Below are 27675 nucleotides of genomic sequence, written 5' to 3'. Positions count from 1 at the left end.
TTTTGCCAGAGTGATTGCCAACGTTCGGTACTAAATAGAGAGATAATTTGAATTTGAAGATTTAAATTAAAAATGACAATATGAAAGGTACATTCATACCCTAGTCTGCGTATACACAGTATAGGTGAGTAACAAAGATACACGGTTTGAGAAAGGTGACTCTGTTGATATGTTAATGTTAATTAAATCCAGGAATTTGCAATAATCGAATTTAGAATGAATGATTTTATACAAAAACATCAAATCTGTTATTATTCTGCGATCCTCCTGAGTAAGTAAATCCAACAAATTTAACAAAGATGTCTAATTAATTAAATTTGTATGTAATTTGAAGAATCAAGATTGCAACGACACTATGTGACTATTTGAATTTTTCTTTTATTATTCTTTGACTTAAGTGCTAAATTTGTAAAACACTCAAAATATTTTATATGAAAAATAAATACAGATTGGTTTGTTATAGCTGCTTCCACAAAGCACGTAAGATTTCAATTTGCACGTGTGCGGACTTGTGGATTAAGAACAGACTTACGCAGTTCCATATTTTAATATTAGATTGCGCAGTGAATTTCACTTCAGTTCGTCCATAATTGTGCAGGCGAAAGGTTGTGTGTGGCTTGTCGCAATTTTTTAGAAGTTATTAATGAATTAACATTGAACCAATCTTAATTCGCTACGATTAACAAACTAATTAAAAAATATTTGTTGTAGTTACTAAAAAGATTACATAACTTATAGTTTAATTTATTATTAAAAAAAAAGTGATGATTGTTTAGAATTCAAATATTTTAGGGAATCATTGGCTCCATACAATCTATGAACAGACTGTGCATGATGTAAAAATATTATACATATATGTATTTGTTCAATTTTATAGTAAAATTATACCTAGAATATTTCCATATAACTACTACTTATTTTCTCAAACTAAATGGTTTGGGTAGGAGGGAAGAAAGTTCCTTGAGGTAATATGCCCGCCTTTACATGTACTCGTATATAAAGTATTAAATAAATAAATTACCAAAATTAACACTATAAAGGTGGATACATTATTTTGAAAACGTACTATGTACATAACAAAATATTACAATTTAAATAACATTTTATATTCCTAAAAACTATCTATGGTATGAATCTTTAAGATAATTACTAATTTTAAATAAATATAATCAAAAAGGTTTATCTGACATCATTTAAAAATAATTATGAAAGAGAGATCAGAATAAGGCCTTTTTCAGGAGTGCAATCGTTTTTAATTGAGTGCATAATAAAAATATCTGTATAATTAATAAAATGATTACAGAATCAACTTCTGTTACAGAGAGCAGACACAAAATTTAAACTATAAAGATGATTTTCAAAAAATTAATACTGATATATTAATTTACCAAACAGAGCCCGTGACACTACCATGAAACTACAATTAAACGTAGATCTATGTACGTGGGTTGACTGATACTTACTCCCGACCTGCTTCGAGTTGACCAGTTGAGCTGATATGCTGGCGGCCTCCGTGGTGTAGTGGTCAAGACGCTTGACTCACACACGGAAGGTTCCGGGTTCGATTCCCGGTGAGAACACAAAAATTAAAATGTGATTTTTCTCAAGCCTGGGTGCTCTGTGATGTAATTCACCACTGTAATTAGGCCTTCTGGCCTGTTGTGGTGCAAAAAAAAAAATGTAAAAAAATGTAAATGTAAATGCTTGCATTACGTAGCCTAATATGCCTAAGTGTAAAAGTACCGAACGACAAGTTGAAATCTGCAACGGTTTAGTTACAACAGGCCACTGACCACTGTAAAATGCGGCAAGATGCTAAAATTCTGAACAATACTCCAGCACATGAAGTGTTAGGGTCAATGGCTGCTATTCACCAAGCTGTGTCGGAATTGGTCAAACATACCCCGTATTTGATTGTACATATAGATTTCATTTTAATTAGTTATTTCACACACAACTAAGCATATTGCTTTAAAAAAAGAAGATTTAATACAAAATAAAAAAATGAAATGTTACAATGCACGATAACTATATTTAAAATTAAAACTTATACATATGTACATATAAGATATATGTGACTAGATTTTAAAAATTGACAAAGTTTAAGAAACCAAAAAAAAAGTTTACAATAACGTTTTCTTTCTCAATTAAAAAAAAAATGGCATTCATACACACGGTCCTAAATAGAATAAGTTGTATCCTTTTTTATTTTATTTAAAAACGAGCACCAGAAGTAAAGCAAAATGGTGGCGGTTATACGTCATTCGAAAGAAAATTTTCTGCTCTACAACTTATTGGGTTTGCTTTTACGTTATAAATATTATTTTATTTGATTACAAGCCTTCAAAATGAAATATCAAGTAGATGAAAGTGAGCATTTTTGACACCTCTTTCTGTTTGCATTCAATCGAGGGAATAAAGAACTACGAAGATACATGTTTTTTTTTTTTAAGGAATAACCCGCTAAGCCTCTATTTTGAGGCTTGTCAGTAGATGGGATAGAGGGAATACGGAAGAAGGTAATGAAAAATACACCACAACACTCAGACCAACCGAGAAAAATTCTTGGATTTTTTTCTTGCAACTGGCGGGAATCGATCAGTTTCTCATTTGGCCATCTAAACAAATGCACCACGGCACCTGCCATTGACTAATTTGTTGTAAAATAATGTAGGAGAATTATCAGGGTCGGTATTAAACAAAAACGCCTCTCTCGAAAACTGCCATAAAAGTTTAATTATAAAACTTTCACCTTAAATATGGAAGTTACACAACACAAGTTGTGTCCATTTTTTCTAAATGAAGGAAACGAGAGGAAAAATTACAACAAATCTGTCAATAACTGATAATAAACTTACTCTTTCATACCGACAACCATAGAACTAACTATGGTTTTCATTCCCCTATGCCCAGAATTCTTAGGTCTGCCAACAAACATATCATTCTCGATACTTTGATAACAAGTTGACCTCTTTCATACGATCACTGAATCAAATTCTCTCTCTCTCCTCTCTCCCGCTTCTCTCTCCTGCTTCCACTCCCACCAAGTCTACTATATATCGTTGTGTCTTTCTACTTTTCTTTATAATAATTTTCTATGTATAAACATATCCTTAAAAATGCCCATTGGGCGTATATATAAATAAAGTATATATTCCCCTTCATGATTTCACAACAAATTAGTTGATAATATACTCTTCTTATTTGTTTTCTCCTTTATTCCCTCGATTGAACACGAACAAAAGGTATTTCATCTACTTGACAGTAAATTTTAAAGGCTTGTAATCAAATAAAATAATATAAACAAGCATACACTATATCTTATAGAGCAGAAAAAATTCTTTGGAATGTCGTATAACCTATACCATTATATTTTACTTTTGGTGGTCATTTTTACATTTAAAAAAAAAACAGAAAACTTATATTAACAGATAATATAATTTTTACTAAATCCAAATATTTTTTTAATATTTATGATACATATTTTCATTTCTGCATACCCACTACCTCATTCACCTTTTATTAAGTCGATGCTCGATTAAGTATTCCCTCTCACAAGAAAGGAAAAATGCAAATTACAAAATAAGAATAAGCTTACATAATAATTAAATAAATTTTATCGCTTTTTCTGTCGAAATAATAACTGGCCATTTGACTAACATAAAATTTTGTTCATAAGCCTCGTATTAGTTTTCTTTTCTCAATATGAATTTTTGAGTTATATCAGCAACTTCGTGCGAAGAATGTAAAACAAATGCATGTCGATAAGGAACTTCCTCCACATGTAAGTCTGGAATCAATTCTTTGAATTTAGCAAAATAGCTTCCGGGAGCCCAGCCGTCAGTATCGGAATAAATAATTTTTACTTTACTTTTGTTCTTTCTCAAATTGTCGATATCAAGTTCCTTCAAAACGTCCATTTCATCGTAAGCCATAAACAAAACCTTCTCGATAACTGACGGACACACATACTTGAGAACGGTTTTTAAATTTTCGGATGGAATGTTGTTGAAGAAAAAGAAAATTGATATGAGATATCGCTTAACGATCAAGGGAAGGTAGTGAAAAATGTAAACAAAGAATAATACGACTAGAGTTATTTTTCGAACGATTTTGTTAAGCCAAAATCCGTTTGGAGTATCTGCAATGTGTTCGAGCGTAGGGAAAAGTAGAGTGACAGAAGCTATCTTTTTCCCGATGTCAGGATGTTTAAGGATCTTCATAGCCATCCATCCTCCAATCGAGTGTCCAACTAAGTGGATTTTAGTCGGTTGTTCTATCATGTCTGTGAGGAAATCGATTTTCTGTTGTAATTGTCCGTTCAAATTAAAAGCATGCTCTTTTCCTCGAACTGATACGACGCCCAATTCCCGAGAAATGTCTTCCTCGTTTGGTTCTTCGTGTCCTCCATGACCTGAAACCAAAGAAACAAGATAATTGAAACTGTTTAATTAAAATAAAGTAACGTGTAATATAAATTATAAAGTGTAAAGGAGCCACTTAAACCCAATGACAGGTCATAAGCCCTGTAAATGAGAGGTAAAACCATCCCTTCTCAAAAATGTTTTTCCTCTCTGTTGCAATAAATTTGGATCTATATAACCAGCCAGAAATCCAGCCTTTCTACAAGCATTTGGAGATAATATAAACGTAATTGAAATGAGGAAGTTCATTGTTTTTTTTTATTTATTAATAGACTATTAAACTAAGCCAAAATTTTTTTTTTCATTTTTATGTATTGTATTATCAGCGCTTTGATTTAAGTATAAGTATATTTCTGAAATTACTCCTCAAGTTCTTTTCTGCTTCTCGGTCAGTTCTGCCAATTGGTCTGTTGACTGAAAGAAAACCGGAAATCTTCCACAACTGTCTTATCATTGGTTGATTCAGATGAACTAATGATGTTCAAAGTCTTTCGTTTTTATTTTATTTTATTTTTTTAAAACCCTACATTTTCAAGAATCTTTGCAGTAAGAAAGCAGTGCAACAGTCACAATTAAATGCTCTAATTTTTGCCGTGCGTAAGACAACGTTTCTGTATCTCTAATGCTCTAATTTTTACCGTGCGTAAGAAAACATTTTTGTATCCAACGTCCTGTAGGGCTTATATTTGTGATAATTTTTCAAACAACTCTGTATCATTTGAGACACTGAGAGCCAGAGGAACTTAAGCGACAACAGTTTTTGGCAAAATGGTTTCAAAACATTTATGACTTTTGTTTTTGATAGAAAATGACTAAGACTACTCAAATTTGGCGGCTATGTTTCTCTGGCATATTTTTTTGTAAAACTTGAATTTAGTCATTCAGATTTTTTTGTTGATTTAGTTTCCAGCTGGCGTTTGAGTTAATGATAACATTTTATGATAAACAAAACATTCTACCATTCCTCGTACATGTGAAACATTGACAAGAATTTTAATAGTCTAGATATATTTAACACTTCATATAATAGTTACAGAAAAGAACTAACAGGCTTGATTCCGAGTAACAGAGAATAAACGTTTAGTCTTTTTTGCTCTTTATTTCTTGTCAACAAATCAACTGCAATTTTGTCCTCCCATTTTCTTACATTCATCCTTCATCACTCCTCATCACTTCTCTTCTTTACCTTTCCCACTATCTCCTTGTTTTGTTCCTATTTCTTCATTTTAATTTATATTAAGAACATTGTCTCAACTACTTATCGCATTATTTTTTGTATTAAGAAATTAAAATATTTTTGAATAACTAAATGATAAAAATCATATTAATTTCTAGAACTACCAAGTACTAGTCTCTCCCAACCATGAAATACAAGAGAAGGGCCGCTCTGTAGGTACTAAACTTCACATGAAATGAATCACAGATATCTTGGTACTCATTGCCCAGAGTATGAAGTCTATCGATGACTGCATTTTTACCGTATAAAGTCGAAGTATTGTTTTCAAAGTATTGGTAGGTTTGCCGAGTTGTCTTTTCGGTACAAAAAATTAATTAATGATTGCAGGGGTGTCAAATACACAACGAATTATTAATTTACATACATTTGGTAAATCTGTTATAATTCTCCTATCACTCAAACTTAGAAACTCAAAATATACAGAAACAAATTATAATCAAAAAATTTGATTCCAACACTCATTTAAAATTGATAAATTGCAAAAACTTATTCTGGACCTTTTCAATACAATATTGATGCCTAGAATAATAAGGAGCCCAGATTGTAGAGTTGTACTCAAATGCTTCTTACAAGTGACGTATATATTATTTTCAGTGTATCAATATCTTTAAAATCTTTAATTGTTCTGATTATAAAACCTGAAATTTTCAAAGATCTATTGCTAATGCTATTAATATGACTAATGAAGGGTAATTTGATATCGAAAATAATACCTTTTATTTTATAAATATATAAATTATTTTATAAATGGAGACAAGTTCAGAATTGCCACTGAGGAATCTCATGATTTGTTAAATTGAGTTGGAATTTATTTGTGGAGCACCATGAAAATAGTTATTTAAGTTATGTCGGATATTAATAGTCAATAACAATATGAATAACTTGGAAAATCTTCATGTCTTCAGCAGACAAGAAAACTTCGACACAGTTAAATATGTCAACAATATCGTAGATAAATATGTAAAAAGTTTAAGACCCAAATGGGATCCTTGCGGGACTCCACTAGTCGCCCCAAAAGTACTAGATGTGGAGTCACAAATTTTTACTGCAAATGATCTACCAGTCAAGCAAATCAGGAACCATTTTAAAATCAATGGACAGAAACCCAACTTCGATAACTTGCCGATCATAATCTATGGTTCACCTTATCAAATATTATAACATGACATCAAAATGCTAACGCTTACACACACCTGAACACTTACTCCCACACAAATACACACACACACACACACCTCTACACTTACTCTCATACAAATACACACAAACACACTCTTTTGTTGTACCTTGTACCACAATTTAATATGCATGATTTTTATTTAGAAACTTCGCTAGTCTGTCTTTAAACCATATCTTTTTTTATGTTATTATATCATTGTTGACTGTTTGTTTCTGTAAGAATAAATAAATAAAATACTTTAAAAATTGTAAAAAAGATTATTCACCATCATATATTATATGGCAGGTTAAGTAAAAGAGCGATGTAGGGCTTTCCAATAATGAATAGTATAATTATATTACTATTATGCATTGTGCAATTAATGTTTTAAAAAAATATTTATTTTATTTTTTGACTGTGTTATTTCGAAACCCTGTAAAACGAGGTTCCAGTGTATTTAAAAATTTATAGTTAAAAATCAAATACCTAATCTGCTTGCGATACAATAAATATAAATATGAAGTTCAAAGATCATTTTTGCACAGTAACAATAAATTTAAATTATCTGTATAAAAACATGCTGATAAAGAGAACATGTAGTTTACATACCTACTATCCATACTGGGAGATTGGTAGATTTGTGAAGTTGTTCTAAATACTTTGTGTAAAATCCTATAAGTCCAGGATTTCCTGGAATACATAGCACAATTTCTTTGCATGGTTTAGAATGAGATTCTGGATCCGTCCAACAAGCAGCGTGAGCTATAGCTTCATTCAGCTCTAGGAATATATCACAGTTCATTTGAATTATTTACGTTACAACGTATTAAATTAAGAATTGATTAATTTTGCGTATTTTTCGAGAAAAAACAAACGTTTTATTCAACTTTCGAATAAGGCGTTGATTTCCAATCGTAAAACCGGAAAATCGATATACACATTCAACGCGCCAGATTATGTACGTTGGACGTCAAATAGTTAAATTTATATACCTAAACGTCAGTGCGACAGCTGTCATCTGTATTTTTTCTATGGAATTTAAGCTGCGTTCATTTGTAGGAAGCGATCCTATAAAAACCACAACGCAAATAAATAATGCAATAAATTCACTAATCTATAATTTTACCAATAAATCGATAGGGTAAATCATGTCGATTTAAACAGCACTAATTTTTTAACCATTTCAGTACCAGAGTGATACTAGCCAATAAAAAAATATTTTTTTACATTTATGGATTCTATGATTTGTTATCATATTTTTACAAAAAAAAAAACAAGAAAAATTTTGTGCAATATTATTTTTGGTATGTATTAATATTTACATATTTATACACACACAATTCTGGGTTTTTTATCCCAAGGGGGAGTAGGTATATTATTATTTATATCCTGTAAACGCTCGAATATCCATGATCTTGAAACAAAAATTCTACCCATCTCTGTAGTGATATAAATAATAAAAAATTTGTAGTTTACGAAAAAAAACATGCACTTGAGGAATGACATTGGGGCTTAGAGGGTTTAAAATAAACGAACACGGTATCAAAGAAAAAACAAAACTCCATTGAATAATAAATAGCAAATAATGTAGGGGAACCCGGGGTGAAACGGGGTACCGGGGTGGAAGAGAAAGGGGCAGGAAATTCGTTACGTACTACAGAGATGAATGAACTTCGCACACAATAGTCAGTTCACTGTGCTGCGCTATATGAATCAGTTGCTGTCAGTGTCGGAGTGCGCTTGGTTTGAAATTCATCGAATGTTAGAGAAAAAGCTCGAAAGTTCTAATATTTGCTCTGTTACACCAAGGTATATGTTTATACACCATTGTTTATTCAAAAAATTATACTAAATGTTTATTTCAACCTACTTTTGACTGACTAAACGTCTAGTGATAACTTATATCAGCTATAACTCCCGTGTTTTAAAGAACGCTACTGTTGGGGCACAATGGGTGGGGCACAATGGGGTGGTACCTCGTTCCGCCCCTGAGAATATTTGAAAGGTATCCGTTTTTTAATTGATATTATAAATGCAAAAGTGAGTTTCTTTGTTTGTCGGTTACGCTTTTATACTTCCAACGTAACTTTTCCAACTGCAGATGGTGCGAATACATATAATAAAAATCAGCTGGCACTCCTGGTCTGCGGATGCTATATACCAAGCTGTTGATGCATTCATAAGTTGAGAAATAGAATACCTGGCGGTGTATTATCGGTACGAGGTGCCATCATCAACACTTGAGAGGTATGTTCGGAAAAGACGGGAAAATCCAGAAGCTCTTGTTAATAAAAAGTCAAAAAAGTTCCGCAACCGTTTTGACAGCCAAGAAAAAACTGGAGCTTGTAAACTACCTATGACTATGAACGAATTTCCTCAACTGGTTTACCAGCTAGCAGAAAACAATAATTACAGCCAAAATTTCAACGGAATTTTGGGAATGGCGCTAGAAGACTGGATTCAAAGCTTTTTGAAGCGTTACCCTGATATAAGTCTGACAAAACCCGAAGCAACATCTGAAGCACGCGCTATGGGTTTCAACAAATTAGCAGTATTAATTTCTTTTAATCTGCAATGAGATTTTGGAAAAACATAAAATAAATGCTACTGGCATTCCTTACCGCCTCAACTTATAAAAATAATTTAGAAGAATGTATTTAAAGGGGAAAAAATATCAATAATGCAAAAGAAGAAAAAGTAAAATAAGCACTAATATTAAAAAAGAAAAAATCAAAGGAATAAAAACAAAATCAAAAATAAAAAATAATCGTAATCGTATCTGACGAAAGTTTAATTAATATAGGCCGGTGTTATCGTAGCGCTTGCAAAAATTGAGCCAACATGTGTGCAGATTTATTCTCCAGTGTACCAATAATTACTAAATTATTAACACAGATCACAAATGAGAAATGCACAGTGTCGTTATTTAAATTATTTTATTCACGTATCTACAATAAAACACAAAAAAATATAATTATATTGTATTGTTTAATAGGGGCGAGTACTCCTTTGTGTTCCAGGTACATTTCCCGTTGTGCCCCGGGGGTGGGGCAGAATGAGAAATTTCCTCTTTTTTTTAGACACTATTTTTTAAATAGTAATTATGTATTAAGGTAAGTTGAACACTTATTTTTTCGTAGATAAATAAGTAAATAAACGTACAACTAATGATGTTATTCATTTCAAACTCTCACAAATTGCAAAGTTCCGCCACGGGTTTCCCTACCAATAAATGTACCAATACAATATATCTGTTTCCAATAAGGAAGACATGAAACCATATTTAAGATAAAACCCAGTTTTTACGTAAAAAGGGGTAATGATATGGTAATATTTTATTTGATTTTAATTATATTTTCATTTGATTTAAAGAAATCATAGCGATCCTTATGTATAGAAGTTTTTTTTTAATAATTAATATTGTTATTTTTTTTCATTTATTTTTTTGTGTTTTTATGATTTACCTAACGATTAATTTATAAGAAAATGAGTGAGATAAATGGTAGAGCGTGGTGCAATACTTGGACCTCTGATCGCTGGGTCCGCGACATTAGCCACGGGACCACACCCCCGGCTCATTATTATATTTAGATTGCTCATAACAGCTAAAATTAAATTGTGAGGCTCAAAAGGGTGAAATTTCACAGTGCCCGAGATTCTAATAATTCCAAACTTTCAAAATTTTCCTTCTTTTAAAAAACATACACTATCCTGGATTCAAACTAAAGATATGAAATTTTTTTTCTATGATATATTTTGTTGGCCTTTAATAATAAGGAATATTTTTGTGTTTTTTTTAAATATTTTTTATTTCATTTTTTAATTACGAGCAAAAATTAATTAACATTTTCTTGTATACTCACGAACAGGCCATGCCTTTGTGGGATTTTCGTTTATTATTTTTACTATTAATATGTATTTCATTGCTTTAAAATTATGTTTTATTTTTTTAAAACTCTGTTTTATCACTTATGTTTATTGTAAATAAAAAAAAAAAAAAAAAAATGAGGCCCGAAGGACCGAACAACTGGGGCCCGCAGGTCGGATAAAGCGAGGTCCAATGGCCGAATTCCCGAATTCGGCGATAGCTGACTGTCGTCTGCTAGCATTGATTTATTAAAGTGTATTAATAAATCAATGTCTGCTAGTATTAATTATTCGTAATAATATAGGTTAATTAAATTTAATGGACGACATTTTTTCAAAACAAGGAATTAGTTTGACAATTATAATAAACGAAAACTATAATCAGTTAAAATAATTTGACATAATATAACATCGAATTTTGATTTTTGGTTTTTGGTTAGATTTGTTATAGCGGTTACAGCTGTCAAGTGACAATTTTGCGTAAACTTCAAGCTCGTGCTATTATTTTTTAATTTAAGAAAGTGCGCTTGAACAGAATACCCTTGTCTTTCAACATGTTAAAATCGAGAGGTTTAATTATTGTCAGTAAATCGTGCTTCCGAAATAAAGCGAGTGGACTTTTACACAAGTCGGCAACATTTTTCCCCGCTCTACCAAATTCTTCATTTGCCAGGCACTTATCGACGGGACGTGTTTCGAATATGAGGCTCGTACAATTTACTGTTCCCGGTTCGGGAGAACAAAATATTGGAGACTTGAAGAATGACAAAATCTTCAATCTAAATAAGGCGGATCCAACTCTGCCAAAAACCATCTTAGAAGTGCTCCGGAAGGGATTATTAGACAAATGTCAAAAGTATGTACCTCCATATTATTCCGAAATAAATCTCGCGTTTTGTAAACATTGAATCATATAAAATATTGTATTCTCTTACGTAAACGCCTCTGAGCTCTTCACATTATTGTTAGGTTTCAATAATGTGCTCATGTTATCTTTTATTTACATAGTCTATAATATAATATTATTATGTACCATATTAGTGGATTACGGGTACATACTATTTTTTTTTATTACTTTGATTTTATCAGTAATCCGACCATAGAATTACATACTATTCTTAATTCTATGAATCAGACTTAATTCTAGTTTAACCTTGACTTCTGATGAACTTATCTGGATATTTTTCGATATACCTTTTGAGATAAATTATGTCAAAAACAATTATTTAGAACACATATTCAATAAGATAATATTGTACCTAAATCCCACTATGTCTATAAAATAAATTAAAAGCTAGTGAAAATATTAAAAATGTTTAGATTTGATGATGAGTTTAGATTGTTTATCAGTCTGATAGCAACTGATAAAGGATTTTTATGTGATGGTTTTTAACTGATGATTTTTTAGGTGATGTATAGATAGCTCTTACACATTGCATCTAATAACTTTAATATAGCCATAAATATGATAAATATTGGGTTAAATTTTTTAGTATTTCTCCCTTATACATTTACGTATTGGTTAAAATAATGTGTTATTAAATTATGAATACTTATTGGCCACAGATAGTGTTTTATCAGAAATTAAAGATAAATTACCAAAGCAATCAAAAGTTTACCGATGTGTCGCAAGGCATCTCTCGCTCGTGCTGCGAGTGTCAGCAAATGTTTTTTTTTCATGTTTTTAGCAATGAAGCTCAGAGTTGATTTAGAAGAACTTGTGACATCATTTAAAGTAGTTAATTTTTATTAATTTTTTCATACATTTTAAAGAAACTTCACTGTACAATCAAATGCTCTAATTTTTACCGCATGTAACAAAACATTTTGTATATCCAACCTCTCATAGCACTGAACTTCCTGATTAGGTTAGGGAGAAAGTAGTGGCCAGGATGGACAATATTTTGAATCATAAATGCATTACCAGTTTTTTACAATAAGGGCTCGAATTTTGAAAAAAAAACAGCAGAAGCAAAGTTGTACATTATCATCATCATCATTCTCTTTCCGGGCCTAATGATGCGTAGGGCACTGCATTGGTACACCAATCACAGCATATCTTGATCCTTTTTATTACACAAAGGTAAGATGATCAGTCTTACGCTTCAGGTACCAGTCCAGGGAGTATGAAATATTCTACTGACAAAGTTGTACACCTAATGTTAAAATAATCTTATTAATTTATAGTTTTTGTATACAAACTTTTGATAGGGAAACGAAATTTGTATTATACTAGAAATTCAAATATCGATCTCACATATTAAAGCGGCATGTACAGAACTAACAGTAAGGGCTCATCAGGTGTGAGATGTGGGAGTGGGGAGTTTCTACCTCACCAGTACCTCTTACTGCGCACATCATAAATGTGGACCCGGACAGTACATACCTTATTATTTGAGATTCGAAATTCAAATACACTTACTTTTTTCATTTTTTTATTTTTTTTATTTAACTTTTTGTACATAATGTTATTTGTACATTGGCGGGCTTATTGCCAAATGGCAATTTCTTCCAACCAACCAATAAAATAAAAGTTTTATTTTTATAATTCAAGTCACAGAACATATTCAATAGAAAAAAAGATTAAAAAGTTAAAAATACATAAAAAAAGAAATAAACATATTTGTTTATAAATTACCTTAAATCAAAACTATTACTCAATGGGAAAAAGGAAAAAAGAGGAAAGAGGAAAAAGGAAAGGAGGCGAGATTAAGGAAGAGAAAGGAGATGTTTCTTCAGACGTGATTTAAAAAGAGATAATGTAGTAACATCTTTGATGGTGGATGGGAGATGATTCCACAGTCGAGCCGCATGGACACTATATGAGTTAGAGAAGAAAGAAGAATTGTGAATGGGTATTAAGAGAGTGCCTTGAGAATTAGAACGAAGAGGTAAACCATGAATTGATAAGCGTTGAAATTTTTCACGCAGGTATATAGGAGCGTTAGGACTATGAAGTGCATTGAACAGAAGTGAGAGGGAGTGATAGTCTCTCCGCTGTCTAATTTAATTTTTTAAATTTAATTTTTTAATTTAATTTTATTAAAATTAAGAAACATATTCATTTGTTTTATTATTTTTAGAGCCAGTAGCAGTTCAACAGAAAGTGTGCCTGTGGCAAGTGTAAAACTATTGCCACCAGTAACTGGAGGTGATAAAGTAATTGGAGTTGGACTTAATTACAGGTAAATTTTTTTTTATAGAGGATATAGTTGATGAAATGAATTGAAGATGAAATTTGCTACCAAACTTTGATGTCTGAGTTGAGGTTACCATTGCTCTCCACCAGAAGGACAATTGCTGACCTCACTCTAATGCACAAAGTGATATGCACCATAATAGATTGGCCAAAATTACTGTCCCTGATAATCTTTCGTGTACCCACAAGGGCCACCAGGCTCCAACACATGTTCCAGTGTGAGTACAATAGGTCAAACTTTACCCACCATTCTTCCCTTGCACGCATCCACAGAACAGCTAATAATTATGCTGAGCTGTTGGACCCTCTTCACACCACTCCCGCTGCTATCAAATTAGCTATTCTATCCATCGAATGGCCATCCCCTCAATTCTCCCCTTTTTAATGTGTTTCTCTATTCATCTTCACCTTATTTCCCTTTATTTTGTTTTTATAATAAATTACATGTTAAGTGTAATAGTTATGATTTTATTTTTGTTATTTTCTATTACACTCTATTTACTTTTACTGTATATTTTAAGAGCCCTCCGGGCGTTTATTACATAAATAAATAGTACATTTAGAATGATAAGAGATTTGGGCGTTGTTCAGGACTAAAAAAATAATCACAATTAGGTCATATTTTGAGTTTCCTTCTTGGTAGAACTGCATCTTAATTATACTAATGAAAATAAGCTAAATTAGCTGTTCACAATGTTCTGGTGCCGACTTTTATGTACGGGAGCAATGTATGGAATTGAAAAAACAGGGATGAAAGTAGGCTGAATGCTGTCAAAATGCGATTTTTCAGGCAAATGTGCTCTAAAATTATGTATGATAGGTATACAAATCTCGAGATCCATGCATTATTTACATAATTTACAACTCTTGATTTAAAATTAAATACTAATAAACAGAAATTCAAATTATTTGTTTAAAAAAGGCTTCTGAATTTGGATCCCAAGAACTGCCTTGAGATGGTCATCCCACCAAAACAGTAGTCTATATTTGAACTCGGAATTATTGTTGCATGTCTGCTATTTATAATTTATGTTTATATCCATACAGTGTTATTTATTATATTATATTTATTTATTATGTACTAGAACATAATATAAAAATAATGTAAATGAATGCCTCGACACAGGTTATGCCCAGTGAAGTGTTCATATAGAAAAGAAAAAATAAAAAGTTTTAGGTGAAATAAATAAATAATGTCAGGCTGAGACTAGCATTATTGTCAAAATTATGAAAGGGTGGTGCTTTGGTTTGGACATGTGAAGCGAATGGACAGTGAAATAACATGTAAAAGGATTTACGACACAATAGTTCACGGATGCAGAAAACAAGGAAGATCGAGAAAGAAATGGCATGAACAAATTGTCAAAAGTCGGAATAATTGTCATGCGTGCATGAGAAGAGGGATGAATGTGGAGGAAGAGAGGTCTGTATGCAAAGACAGTGATGTAGCTTTCTATACTCTCTGCCATATCCCGTGGTGAAACGGGGTGATGTTTTGTTTGTTTTTACTGTATTTAGTTTTTTTCATTTGTAAGTTTTATCGGGGACCAGATTTTGTCGTGACTGATATCTGACCAGTCTAACGATGTCGGTGACAACGAAATCCGATCACTGATGAAGAATTATAAATGAAAGTGGAAAAAACTGAGTACAGTATTTTTATAATAATAAAAATACCGCATAGTGGCGCAGTTGGTTATATGACCAGCTGTGAAATTGGTATCACCGGTTCGATTCCCCCCAATTACAGTGAATAAATCCAATAGAGATTTTTCTTAATTAGTCTGGGTGTTATGGTGTATTTTTCATAACTTCTTTCCATATCTTCACTTTCTCCTGTGCTCACAGTGAGCCTCTAAAATAGAAGTTTAAAAAAAAAAAAAACTTGTTTTTGTGGTTTTAATATCTGTTGTTTTCCTAAAAATTACAATAATTAAGCAAACAAATTCAAACCCATTTTAACCCTTTCATACCTTAATAAATTTCTGTGGATATATTTTATGTTTTTCTTCATGTATTAAAGGAATTATTTGAAAACTTTTAATATAAAAAAAAAAACTTTTGTGCTTTAGAAATTATTGAGCATTCATTTTTAACAATCAATGGGTCTCAAATTGATAATTAATTGACAGACAAAGTTAATGAAACATGTGTTGTCATCTTACAATATTTGTTTATATAATCAAATTAGTTTAATTTTAGTGAAGTACGTTTAAAACTCGCCTAAAAGGCCCAAGACACAAACTAGCAGGCTGCCGGCGCAAGGTATTTTATATACTTACACATTCCCATATCCCTCTTTATTATTTCTCTCAACTGGCAAATGAACGAATACATATAACATTAGAATTATTTTGGTTGGTTGATTATTATGTAGGCCGTATCCATACATATAAATTTTTATGTGACGGGCAATTCTAGCATTTTAAAATATTACTAAAGTTTGAAAGAATCGCAGTGAAAATTTGATTACTTTCAAGTGGTTTTAATACATTTTGAGTATTTTTTAACTTATTTTGTGTGGGATTACAAAAGGATTTTTCAATAAAATGTCTGTAACAAGCGCACGGAGCATGACTGAAAAGGTATTTTCGTGTGATTTTACATAACGAAATTCTTGCATTTATTTCTCATGGGATTTTAAAAGTTTTTATTTGAGATTTAAATCACCATACCTTGCAATGTATCACCATACCTCATATATTTACCTAACTATATGTATAGAATTAACAGTTCAATAATCAGTAATATTGCTTTTGTTGGCCTCAAAAAATAAACTTGCCGCTTTTTAATTTCGATAGGTACGGGATGAATAATTTTTTGATTCTGTTTATATTTTAATGAACACCCGGGCTGAAAGGGTTAAGTATGTTATTTTTGTACACATGACCACAATTCGGTACAAACAGATTCTACAAAACATTATGTTTACCAAAATAAGTGATAATTATATGGTACCTGTTTATCTGTTATTTCAATTATAACAAAGCTCAAAATACACATAGATTGTTTTTAATGAGTAACATTTTTTGTGATAAAATGTATTATGAAGAATCAGAAATATTCTTACTTTAGATTTACCTCAAATACTAACACAATTTAGAGCAAAGGTGGTTTTTTAGTATGTGCATAAGCGTAGTGGAGAGGTTTTTAAACCTGAGGATGTTAAAGAGCTCGCCCCCTACCTAATAGCCTGATACTTTATGGATTTGGGCTTAGAGGGGGGGTATTTAGGGGGTAAAAATATCAATAAATAATTTATCGTTGTATAAATGAACAGCTATTCATTTTGAAATTGTATATATTTAATTCAATACTAGCGCCAAAAGATTATTATTATATACTCTAGCAGCTATTAAGCTGATGCATATATATCTAATGCCCTGTGCTTTAAACATAGAAAGTATGAATAGAAAACATTATAAATTGATATCTTTATCTTGACTATATTGGTTGATTCATATAAACCAGGGACGTCATTCAAAGTAGTTCGTTTTTATTTAAATGTTTTTTTTTTTTACATTTTCAGGAACTTTGCCGTACAATTGAATGCTCCAATTCTTATCACGCGCAAGAAAACTTTTATTGTATCCAATTTCCCGTAGGGCTAAAGTTCCTCATTAAATAAACACATTAATTTATTGCATTACTAAAAACTATGCACTCTCTCCATACTACATATTTATATTCTATGGGCCTTATAAACCTCGTATAAAGTTACGCCTAGACATAGTGGTAGAATAAGGATATGAATACCATCCTTATTCTACCACTATGTCTAGGCGTGACTTTATACCAGGTTTATAAGTAAGGTCCGATGAGTTTTTTTTTCAATGCAATCATTTTTTTTTTATACAATAGTAATAATTATTTTATTATCGTTAATTTAGCGGACACTGCAAAGAACAGAACCTACCAATTCCAACAGAGCCAATTTTCTTCAGCAAGTTCCCAAGCTGTATTGTAGGGCCATGTGATGCCATTCTTCTAAGGGAAAATCTTACCCAGGTATGTAAAAAAAGTTTTTTTTTAAACCATAACAGAACAGGCCAAGAGGTTTAAGTACATTCAAGGCACACATATAGAATACGGTAGGATGTTGTGACGCTGTCCGGTGGAGTTTAGATAAAAATCAGCTGGTCAAAATTCACGAACATGTAGTGGGGTAGTGAGGAACATCGGCCCTACTGAAAATGTATGAAAAAAATAATAAAAAATATTTTTATAAAAACAAACTACTTTGAACGTCACTGGTTCATATGAATCAACCAATGATACGAGAGTTATGGAAGATTTCCAGTTTGCTTGCCATCAATGCTTGCAATGGGCAGAACTGATCGATAATAAATGGAAGAGAACAACCTCTGACGTCACACGCGGAGTCATTTCATAAATACATAACTTCATAAGGCTGATAATACGATATATTTATAAAACTTGAAAAATTTTTTTTGGCTTAGTTTAATAGTCTATTAACAAATTTAAAAAAACACAGAACTTCTTCATTACTAGGTAACTTTAAGTCCATTAAAAAAATGGCAAACACAAATCTTTATAATACATACAAGCCCAATTGAATAAAATACAAATAAAGAAAATTAAGGCTAGGACAAAAAAATAAAAAATAATTTATCCTCCTCCATAAATGCTACGAAGAGCCGAGTCATGCATTCAAATCATCATAATATCGTTTTAATGAATCACGACATGCTTATTTGTAGCATTCATGGAGGCAGATAAATAGATGTGTTTTTACTGGGTAACTCACAAATGCTGATTTTGGAGTTACCTATTTGTAGTAATTACCCTGCGATATTATATTCTTGAATTTGGAGGTGCCAATTTTTTTGAAACTCAATCAGGCAGCGTCAAAAAACATTACCGCATTCCTTCCGTGCGCCTTGAACGTAGACCCCGACTGTAGTGAATCCACCACATGTCATGTTTATTTCTATGCTAGCAGATTCCTAACTTGCGTCATCATCACTAAATTACCTTCAAGATGACCCAAATTTTTACCGGCTACGGGAGCTATAAACAGTTTCCTACGTGAGTTTAAAATAAGTAATGATTTTGTCCATGCAATCTGTTATTTATTTGTCCGTTTTCAACTTGCAACACCATAGTCTTGAAGCAGAATGCAGAAAAGATGGGATATCCCTAATATATGTTCAAATAGCCATTAAAAGTAGGCTTCATGTGACACTGTTCTTGGACTTAACAACCATGATGATTATACCCATCAAGTAACTAAGCAGACGAAACAATTTTGCCATTTCTATGAGCATAAATTACAATTCTTAGAGCACCATAGCCTTGTACATAGGCTATTAACTACAGAGTTCCAAATAAAATTTAAAAAATAATCCCTTGTCCTTTAAGATATTTAATTAATAATTATGGTTTATTGACAAACCTAACAATTCCTTTATCTACTACCTTTAATTTAATTATAATATTATATTGTGCTTTTTTTTCAGAGTGTCGATTGGGAAGTGGAATTGGCTGTAGTAATTGGAAAAGAGGCTTTGGATGTCCCTAAAGACAAAGCCATGTCCTACGTAGCTGGCTACTGCGTGGCTCAGGACATTAGTGCAAGAGATTGGCAGAAGCAGCGTAATGGTGGACAATTCCTCATAGGAAAGGTATGTTCAATTATTTATTAAAAATCTCCTTCCAAATGTTCCTGGAAAATCATCAATGAAGAATGGTCATTACAACTCCAGAATTCTTAAATATTTATTAGGACGTTCATTTATTTTTATAAATTCACATTTTCTTTACAATATTCTGCTTTTATTAAAATAAATTAGATTTTAGATACTGTATATGCATTATTAGAATGTAGTAATAATGTTTAAATCTAGCATTGGTGGACCAATTTAAATACTTGGGAAGTATAATTACAAAATCTGTAGACCCAGATGTAGAGGTGAAATGCAGAATCGAAATGGCCAGTAGCACATTCAACAAAATGATAATAATATTCTGTTGATATGTGAGATTCAATAAATTTGGAAGAATACTAAGATTTATTGTTGTTTTTTTTACTCAGTCCCGGTATTTATTTGACATATAAAAGTGAATAAATGTTTGGAGAAAACCATAAACTAAAATGACGATAAATATATCTCCATTACATCCGAGATCTCTCTATTTTTGTGAGTGTTATAACCGAGTTTGACTGAATGATTGATTTCAGTCCATGGACACTTTCCTTCCTCTCGGGCCTGCCCTGGTAACGGCAGATGAAGTGAGTGACCCCCATAACTTGGCCGTCCAGTGCTCAGTCAATGGAGAACTGAAACAGAGTGGATCCACCAGCGAACTCATTTGCAGGATTGATGACGTCATCAACAAGCTAAGCTCGTAAGTTGTACACCTGTTTAAAGAAATTTTACACAACATGTATTTGTTTTTTATTCTTCTCCTATGATTTTACACATAAAATTACACACAAGCACATAGTGATGTAGAGAGTTCTTATATGGGCACCACAAATGTACTTCCAGAAAAACCGCTTTGTATGGCACTTTGTAAAACATTCCTCTAGTTAAAAAAGCCATAAAATTAAACAGCCTTTATGAATGAATCAACAGTAAAACAAAATATTTACATTTGAATTAACCCAAAGAAAACTCAGTCAATATTATCATAATGTTTTGCATAATATATATTAACCATTTTGCGGTCCCGGTGGTCTAATAGCTAATACGCCTGCCTTCGATACTGCATTGGTGATACTTCATAAAGAACTTATATGAACGGTAGTATCTTACATGGTTAAGTTAGTGCAGGGCATAAAATAAACTGAAGTAGGACTCAAAATGCCGAACACTCTTCTAGTGGAGCAGAAGACCTATTGATAACTGTCAACAGGCCGTCAACTTCTCCTGAAGAGTTTTATGTGGTTTTCTCTTCACAAAAGCAAATGCTGAGAAGTTCCTGATTGGTCCACTATAGAATAGCCGTCCTGATCCCAACACTGAAGCTTATTAAAAGTAGAAAATCTACTTTAAGAAATATATACTTCGTACATAACAAGCAAGGTAAATAATAAATGCCACTTCCATCTAAAAAAAAATATGTTTGCATCGTGCACGGAGAGTTTGATTCCAAAAATTGAGGTGACAAAAATAAAATTTGTTTTTTCTCAAGTCTGGGTGTTCTGCGATTGATGTAATTCACCACTACAATTAAGCCTCCTAGCCTGCTGTTGGGCAAAAAAACTTTAAAATAAAGTGTTATATGTTAGTAATTTGGACGCAGCATTACTAAATTCATAATAATTATTAGAATCTTGATAACATGGGTTTTTTTATATTTTTTATATTAAGAGCATAAACTTAATTGGTTTTATGTGACGATAGCTTGTGATAAATTGCTGCAAACATTAAAAAAAAAAAATTAAGAAATAATCCGCTAAGCCTCTTTTAGAGGCTTGTCAGAAGGTAGGAAATCGAATATGGAAGGAAGTTATGAAAAACATACCACAACACCCAGACCAATTGAGAAAAAAATCTTTCTTGGACTTATTTCTTGCAACTGGCGGGAATCGAACCCGTGACACTACTTTCAAAGTTAGCTGTCTTACCAACTGCGCCAGTTTCACAGTTAGCTGTCTTACCAATTTCAAAATTACATGTATTTTGTCATTATCGTAGAACAACGACCCATATGATTTTCTTCACCTCTACATAAAAGCGGTTTAAATATTTCGTTGACTATATATATTTGGATAATTTATATAGCGCCATTTTTGCAAAAATCACCTCAAGGACTCTATGTCACAACTCAATTTATAAAAGTATATGTTTGACACTTGGGTTAGTTATATACATATTTTTCAAACCTGGAATATAAAGCATTTATATAACCTTTTCAAGATCAAATGTAAAAGAAAGTCAGTGTCCCATTGTTCGCACACCTGTCGTTCTACGATCACAACGATTTAATGAATTTTTTGATGTGTGTCAATTCCATAGTAAATTGATTAAGTTAATTTATTACAGAGAAAATAATAAGATTGAATTCCTAATGTGAAAAATAAGAAAAATTCTATTTTTTTTTTACTCTTGCAGCGTTATACAAATTTTACAAAATTTGAGCAGTGTAAATAATTCCGGAATCCAAAATCTGTATTAATGGATAAATTAAGAACATATTATGTAAATATTAACTTCAATATTAAAAAAATATATATATTTGCGTTCTTATGATTTACCCAAATATATAATTTTGACGGCCATTTTCAACTAGTTGTAAATAACTCACTATTAGAAAATGGTAATCAAGTTGGGGTAGAGTGGGACCATGGACCTTTGAGCTGTGAGTCCGAGACACTAGCCACGAGACCACAATCCGATTCTATAATGTGTAAAAAATTATAGCTTTTGTACCATGTTCTCACTAGAAAGCATGAAATTCCCATCCCATTGCTTATGTAGGTACTATTTTAAGAACTAAAATAAGATATTTATGAAAATATTGACAGTTAAAACATGTCTGAAAAAAATAGTGTAAGTGTTTTTATCTTAGAGTAATAATTCGCTCCTGCTTATAGAGATACTCTTTTCAAATTTTTGGTTTAACAATAAATGTGTAATGGACGATTTTGGTTTGCGCTTGCAATTCTCGCCCTGAGTACCTACGGCCCATTGTACTGCTGTAAACTGTAGCCACCTTCGCGATTGATAATCAAATAATGGTTTTTGTCAGTATGGTCGACTCCATAAAGAGGAGCGAATTATTACTCTGAGGTTTTCAAGCTTACCTGTAAAATTAAGTTCATATAATTTAGCAACTTTCCCATGGATCTTACAATGTCTAAAATCTCAAAATTCTTTGCCAGGCGCCTAAAACCCTAATTAGTGATTTCTAAGGACAGTCACATAGCATGGTTTCATTATATTTCCACAGATATTTCACTCTTCTTCCCGGAGATATAATCTTGACCGGTACTCCATCAGGAGTGGGTATGCACCGCAAGCCACCACAGTTCCTTCGTCCAGGTAATCAGGTGCACAGCCTCATCCAAGGAATCGGAGAACTCAACAATCCCGTCGCTGCCCACAAACCTCAATAACTAATAGGTAATGATTGATTAACCCCGAGTGTCCTGTAACTACTCGGTAAATTTATCTTACAGTGACTTGCACATGAAATCCACCCTGCCTTATGCACTCCACCCAGGCCTATCGCCACCTAAGTACTATTCTGCATAATTTCTTTCATTTAGTTCATATTTACCTCTCATGATCGATAATTCTGAATACCCGAAATTCACCATGCTCTTATTTTCCTGAATTTGCCATTGTAAGTGAATAATCTACTAAGATATAATATAATAAAAGAGCAGTCTCGAAAGCTTATCTTTGTAGCATAGAACCATAATAATTCAATGCAATATTGAAATTTTATTGGGTCATTTAACACACTGTGTAACATTCACCATTCTACCTATGTTAAAACACAGTAGTGCTTGAAATCAGTCTGACGAATCTCACCCACATCAATAAAAGTTTCAGCTCAAAAAAGTCAACAAATGGAAGAGTTGAGGAAATGAATGTTCAAACAAAGGCAGAATGGTGAATATTACACAATATTTAAAGTGGCCACTTAAATCAGCCAACGACAGGTCATAAGCCCTGTAAATGTCTAGACTTCCATATTCCTTTCTCAATTTTTTCTCTGCTGCAATAAATTTTTGTCTACAAACATTTGGACATACTAAAAATATTGTTGATTAAATGTGAAATAACTATTTAAAAAAGGTACAATATTAGAAATACAGTATTGAAAATTGTAAAGAAATAGACTGCCCATGTATTATGTGTTATAAATGTTATAAATGTGTTATAATGCTGTTCCTTTATAAAAAACAATAATAGAAAAATATAAAATTTAAAGAACTGCAACTTATGGAAATACAGTATAAAAAAATATTTTTTAAATATCTCTTTATGGTCCAATAAATAATTTTTCTCTTCATTTGAAATGAAGTTCTAAATTAAATGGTATATTGAAAGGTTTCTAATAATGTCTCCTGTTTTATTTTCAGGTGGAAATGACAAAATCTTGAATTTGACCCACGAGCAGTACCCGCATCTTTATTTTTGTTATCTCTTTTACCTCTAAAACAAATTATGTATGTAAATTAATATTTAAACTTAGGTGAAGTTTTAAAGTGTAAGGTTTCAAACTTGTACATAAACAATTGTTAAACATTTATTGTAAAAAACATATGTAATATTTTGTACAGTGTCCAATATTTAATTCTGTTGTTCTTCATAAATAAACTGTTTTATAAAACTAATTGCATTTTTATTTATTTATTCCTTTTTTTATTTTAGACACTTATGAATTCTTTATTGTAATTAAACTGAGATCCTTAATTTTGTAGTCACCATCTTATTCTTTACGTAAGACAGTTAAATTTATTATGAAATGGCTGTTGATATGAGATAATTATTCAGAAAATAATTTGAATTTATACAAGACCTGATCTATTTTACTTGCATGGATTTTTTGTTTCTCATAATACATGACTTTTTACAACTATTTTTTATTTATTTTCAACTAATAAGATTATAAATGAGAAAACTGGCAAGGTTTATGAAAACAGCACAGTTGGGTTGGCTTTTAAATGCGAAGTGCTTGCATATGACCTAAACATTGAATTCACTTCTTAAGTTTTAGATACCCTACTGCATTAACAAATATTTTGCAGATAAAAAATTAATTTGAAAATTTGAACAATACTGTCAATTACTCGTTACCACGTAATGACTTAAAGTATGCACAAACTGCCCCGCTTATTATGTTTTTTCATTTCCCTATATAAAATACTTTATTGCAAAGCTACCAGATAGTTGCAATACCAAAAGTTTACGTCAATCGCCAATAAAATTTAGGTATTCTGTTAGAGGTGTCACGAATCAGCGAATAGATTTTTTATATACAAATTCTGTAATATATGATTTAATTGACCTTAAATAGATAAGTGACAGTACCAGACAAAACAGAGTATTTTTTTACAAGATTTATTTTTAATCAAATCATCGTAACATCTTAAAGTTATGCGTAATAATACGGTGCATTGATGTCCGTCATCCTTGAAATATATCGACCGAAATTAGATACGAAACTGCAAGTGCTGTGAAGTAAATATTGCGATTAGTGCTGGTTCGTGTACGATTTGAATAATAATGCGTTTCGTTTGTTATTTATCTGTATTACAGGCGTCATGGGTATAAATGAGATTTCAAAGTGAAAAACAGACATTTTGTGATTATTGTTTCTTTTTGACGTTTTATCAATATTATTGACAATGTCCCAAGGGTCAATTGTTTTGATGGCCTGCGGGTCTTTCAGCCCTCCAACACCCATGCACTTTCGTATGTTTGGTAAGTTATCAAATTAATTCCATTAATCTTTTAACTGGAATACATATTTGAAAAATTAATTTCTGTGAATGCTTTCAAACACGGCCGCATAATCCACACTATGATAAAAATATTAATTTGGTTGATGCAGTAAATCCTAGGCAACAGTCAAAATGTTACTTTTTATAGTTAAGCACGCAATATTTTGTCGGCCTCGTGGTGTAGTGGTCAGGATGTTTGTCTACCATGCAAGAGATCTCGGGTTCGATTCCTGACATGGTTGACATGAAATATGTATTTATAAATGCGTTTTTACACTAGAATATATCATAGTCCCTTAGACTGATCATTTTACCATCATATAAAAATATAATCAAGATACCGTGCGATTGGTGTACCAATGTTGTATCTTATGCACCATTAGGTGCGGAAAGGGAGTGGTGATGATGCTGATGGTGAGGTAATATTTAGTGCCTGAATATTTTTAATCCATTTATTATGGCCTTTACCATCTTGTGATATTTACTAGCCATAAACAAAAAAATACAATCTTTAAAAATTTTAAGAGATACAAAATAAAGGCACATGTTATCACCACTGAAATAAAAAATTACTCTAGAACTCACCATCATCATCATTCCCTTTCCGCACCTAATGATGCATAGGGCACTGGCTTGCAGTGGCGAAGGGTGATTTTTTTTACAGGTGCGCTATAAAAAAATATCATTTATTTGTACCTACATAGTAGGTACATAATATAATGTAAGTTATATTATGAACTATAAATTGCTATTTTTTCTATAACAACTCTCATCTATGAAATCAACTCAAACTACATATCGTGATATATTATATTGTGTAGCTATATTATCCATTAATTTAACTTATAAAAATGTTTATAATTCAGTCAGTATTAGGTATTTTCATAACGATTGAAATGTCAACTGGCCGATTTGTTCTAGAAATGAATAATGCCAAAAACGGCCGCGTCGAGCGCCACATGTGTTGCAAGTCATATGTCAAAAGTATCATCTCAAAGAAAAATAGTCTTTAAGAAATAATGTTTGAAATACTACTACTACTACTACTACCATCACGCTATTTCTCCGTAGGGGTATTCAGAGAGAATGGACCGCCACACACGACTATCCTAGCATACATTCCTAGCTCCCTCCACGTTCATACATCTTGTCATGCATGCCCTTCGGTTCTGTCTGCTTTTGACATGACCAGACTTAAGATTTTGGTTTATCTGATCATGCCACGTCTTCCTTGGTGGTCCTCGTCTCACGTTGCCGTTCATTTTCGCCATATATACTTGTTTTACCATTCTTTCGTCGTCCATTCGTTCTATGTGACCAAACCATCTAAGAGACCCTTTCTTAATCTTATCAATTATACTTGAGTCAGATTTACACTCTCGCCTGATTTCATCATTCGTAACCCTGTCATACATTGATTTCCCACACATTCATCTAAGAGATCGCATTTCAACCGCATTCACTCGGCTTTCATCCTTCCTCTGCCACGAGAATCTTCAAAGAATTGGTGTAATCTGCAAGTTTACTCTAGGAGAAAAATCCCGCTACTAGATATAATGTGTTCAAAATAAAGTACACTTATTTGTATGAAGAAATAAGCCGGAGTAATCGGCTAGTTCTTTGGCTCATTGCTGGCGCTGGGCGCGCTTTATTCATATTTTTATTTATATTTGGAGAAACATACGAATGGTGGCAACGATTTATAAGAAATAGTAATTATTTGTTTGTTTTTCTGTAAATAAAGTCACCGTAAAACATTTTTATGGATAGTCAAATATAATGGTAAGCTGCGCATAATCGCTTCTATACACGAATCGCCCCTGCTGCATTGGTATCCCAATCTCAGCATATCTTGATGCCTACATCTTTTACGCCTTTTTTTTTTACATGGTATTGCATATAATGTATTCACCATGAAAAATTAGAGTCCAGTGTATTGTACGAAAAGTACAATTGTTTTATTTCTTCCAGAAATAGCGAAAGACTACTTCCACAGTGTTGGTTCTCACAAAGTGATCGGAGGGATAATGTCACCTGTTCATGATGCCTACGGCAAGAAAGATTTGGTTGCATCATCTCATCGCTGCGCCATGTTGAATTTGGCGCTCAACTCTTCAGATTGGATCAAAACTTCCGACTGGGAAGTTAATCAGGAAGGGTGGACAAGAACTAGACTGTCTCTGCAGTACCATCAGGTTTTTGAAAACATAACTTTTCATTAAAAAAAATATGTGAAACAGACACAATATGTATTTTATGATCAATTTTTAGCACACGGTTCTTTTATATATGGATTATCTTGAACCTTAAATTTTTAAACAATTTGTTATTGAGAAAAGTAGATAATTTTGCAACTAAAGGATA

The 27675-nt window shown here is 32.1% G+C and overlaps 3 protein-coding genes across 3 annotated transcripts; 2 read left to right on the top strand and 1 right to left on the bottom strand.

The window, feature by feature from the left end:
- Positions 1–3091: 3091 nt before the first annotated feature.
- On the bottom strand, positions 3092–7811 carry LOC148282265 (lipid droplet-associated hydrolase-like). The gene is made up of 2 exons (XM_088225358.1): positions 7430–7811; positions 3092–4414 (listed from the first exon to the last, which is right to left on the bottom strand). Exons 1-2 carry the CDS (start codon positions 7620–7622, stop codon positions 3687–3689), a joined length of 921 nt encoding a protein of 306 aa, XP_088081484.1. The 5' UTR covers positions 7623–7811; the 3' UTR covers positions 3092–3686.
- A 3551-nt stretch (positions 7812–11362) lies between these two features.
- On the top strand, positions 11363–24198 carry LOC148282264 (oxaloacetate tautomerase FAHD2A, mitochondrial). The gene is made up of 7 exons (XM_088225357.1): positions 11363–11543; positions 13771–13872; positions 17777–17894; positions 19367–19531; positions 20089–20255; positions 22806–22978; positions 23947–24198. The coding sequence occupies exons 1-6, from the start codon at positions 11389–11391 to the stop codon at positions 22969–22971; spliced, it is 873 nt and encodes a 290-aa protein (XP_088081483.1). The 5' UTR covers positions 11363–11388; the 3' UTR covers positions 22972–22978; positions 23947–24198.
- Positions 24199–24789: 591 nt separating this feature from the next.
- Nmnat (nicotinamide mononucleotide adenylyltransferase) lies at positions 24790–27674 on the top strand. Its single transcript, XM_088225360.1, has 2 exons — positions 24790–25291; positions 27283–27674. The coding sequence occupies exons 1-2, from the start codon at positions 25216–25218 to the stop codon at positions 27531–27533; spliced, it is 327 nt and encodes a 108-aa protein (XP_088081486.1). The 5' UTR covers positions 24790–25215; the 3' UTR covers positions 27534–27674.
- Position 27675: the final 1 nt, after the last annotated feature.

The sequence above is a fragment of the Micrasema longulum genome, unplaced genomic scaffold, assembly GCF_059751315.1.
Source record: "Micrasema longulum isolate JH-2025_06_02 unplaced genomic scaffold, ASM5975131v1 h1tg000346l, whole genome shotgun sequence".
NCBI lineage: Eukaryota > Metazoa > Arthropoda > Insecta > Trichoptera > Brachycentridae > Micrasema > Micrasema longulum.
This window is presented reverse-complemented; position numbering and strand designations above follow the sequence as displayed.

Coding starts and splice junctions, on each gene's coding strand:
- Nmnat (XM_088225360.1), top strand. CDS start 25,216: ATGTCCCAAGGGTCAATTGTTTTGATGGCCTGCGGGTCTTTCAGCCCT. Junction 25,292..27,282: donor CATGCACTTTCGTATGTTTG/GTAAGTTATCAA, acceptor TATTTCTTCCAG/AAATAGCGAAAGACTACTTC.
- LOC148282265 (XM_088225358.1), bottom strand. CDS start 7,622: ATGAACTGTGATATATTCCTAGAGCTGAATGAAGCTATAGCTCACGCT. Junction 4,415..7,429: donor TCTCCCAGTATGGATAGTAG/GTATGTAAACTA, acceptor CTTTGGTTTCAG/GTCATGGAGGACACGAAGAA.
- LOC148282264 (XM_088225357.1), top strand. CDS start 11,389: ATGAGGCTCGTACAATTTACTGTTCCCGGTTCGGGAGAACAAAATATT. Junction 13,873..17,776: donor GGAGTTGGACTTAATTACAG/GTAAATTTTTTT, acceptor TCGTTAATTTAG/CGGACACTGCAAAGAACAGA. Junction 19,532..20,088: donor GACAATTCCTCATAGGAAAG/GTATGTTCAATT, acceptor GATTGATTTCAG/TCCATGGACACTTTCCTTCC.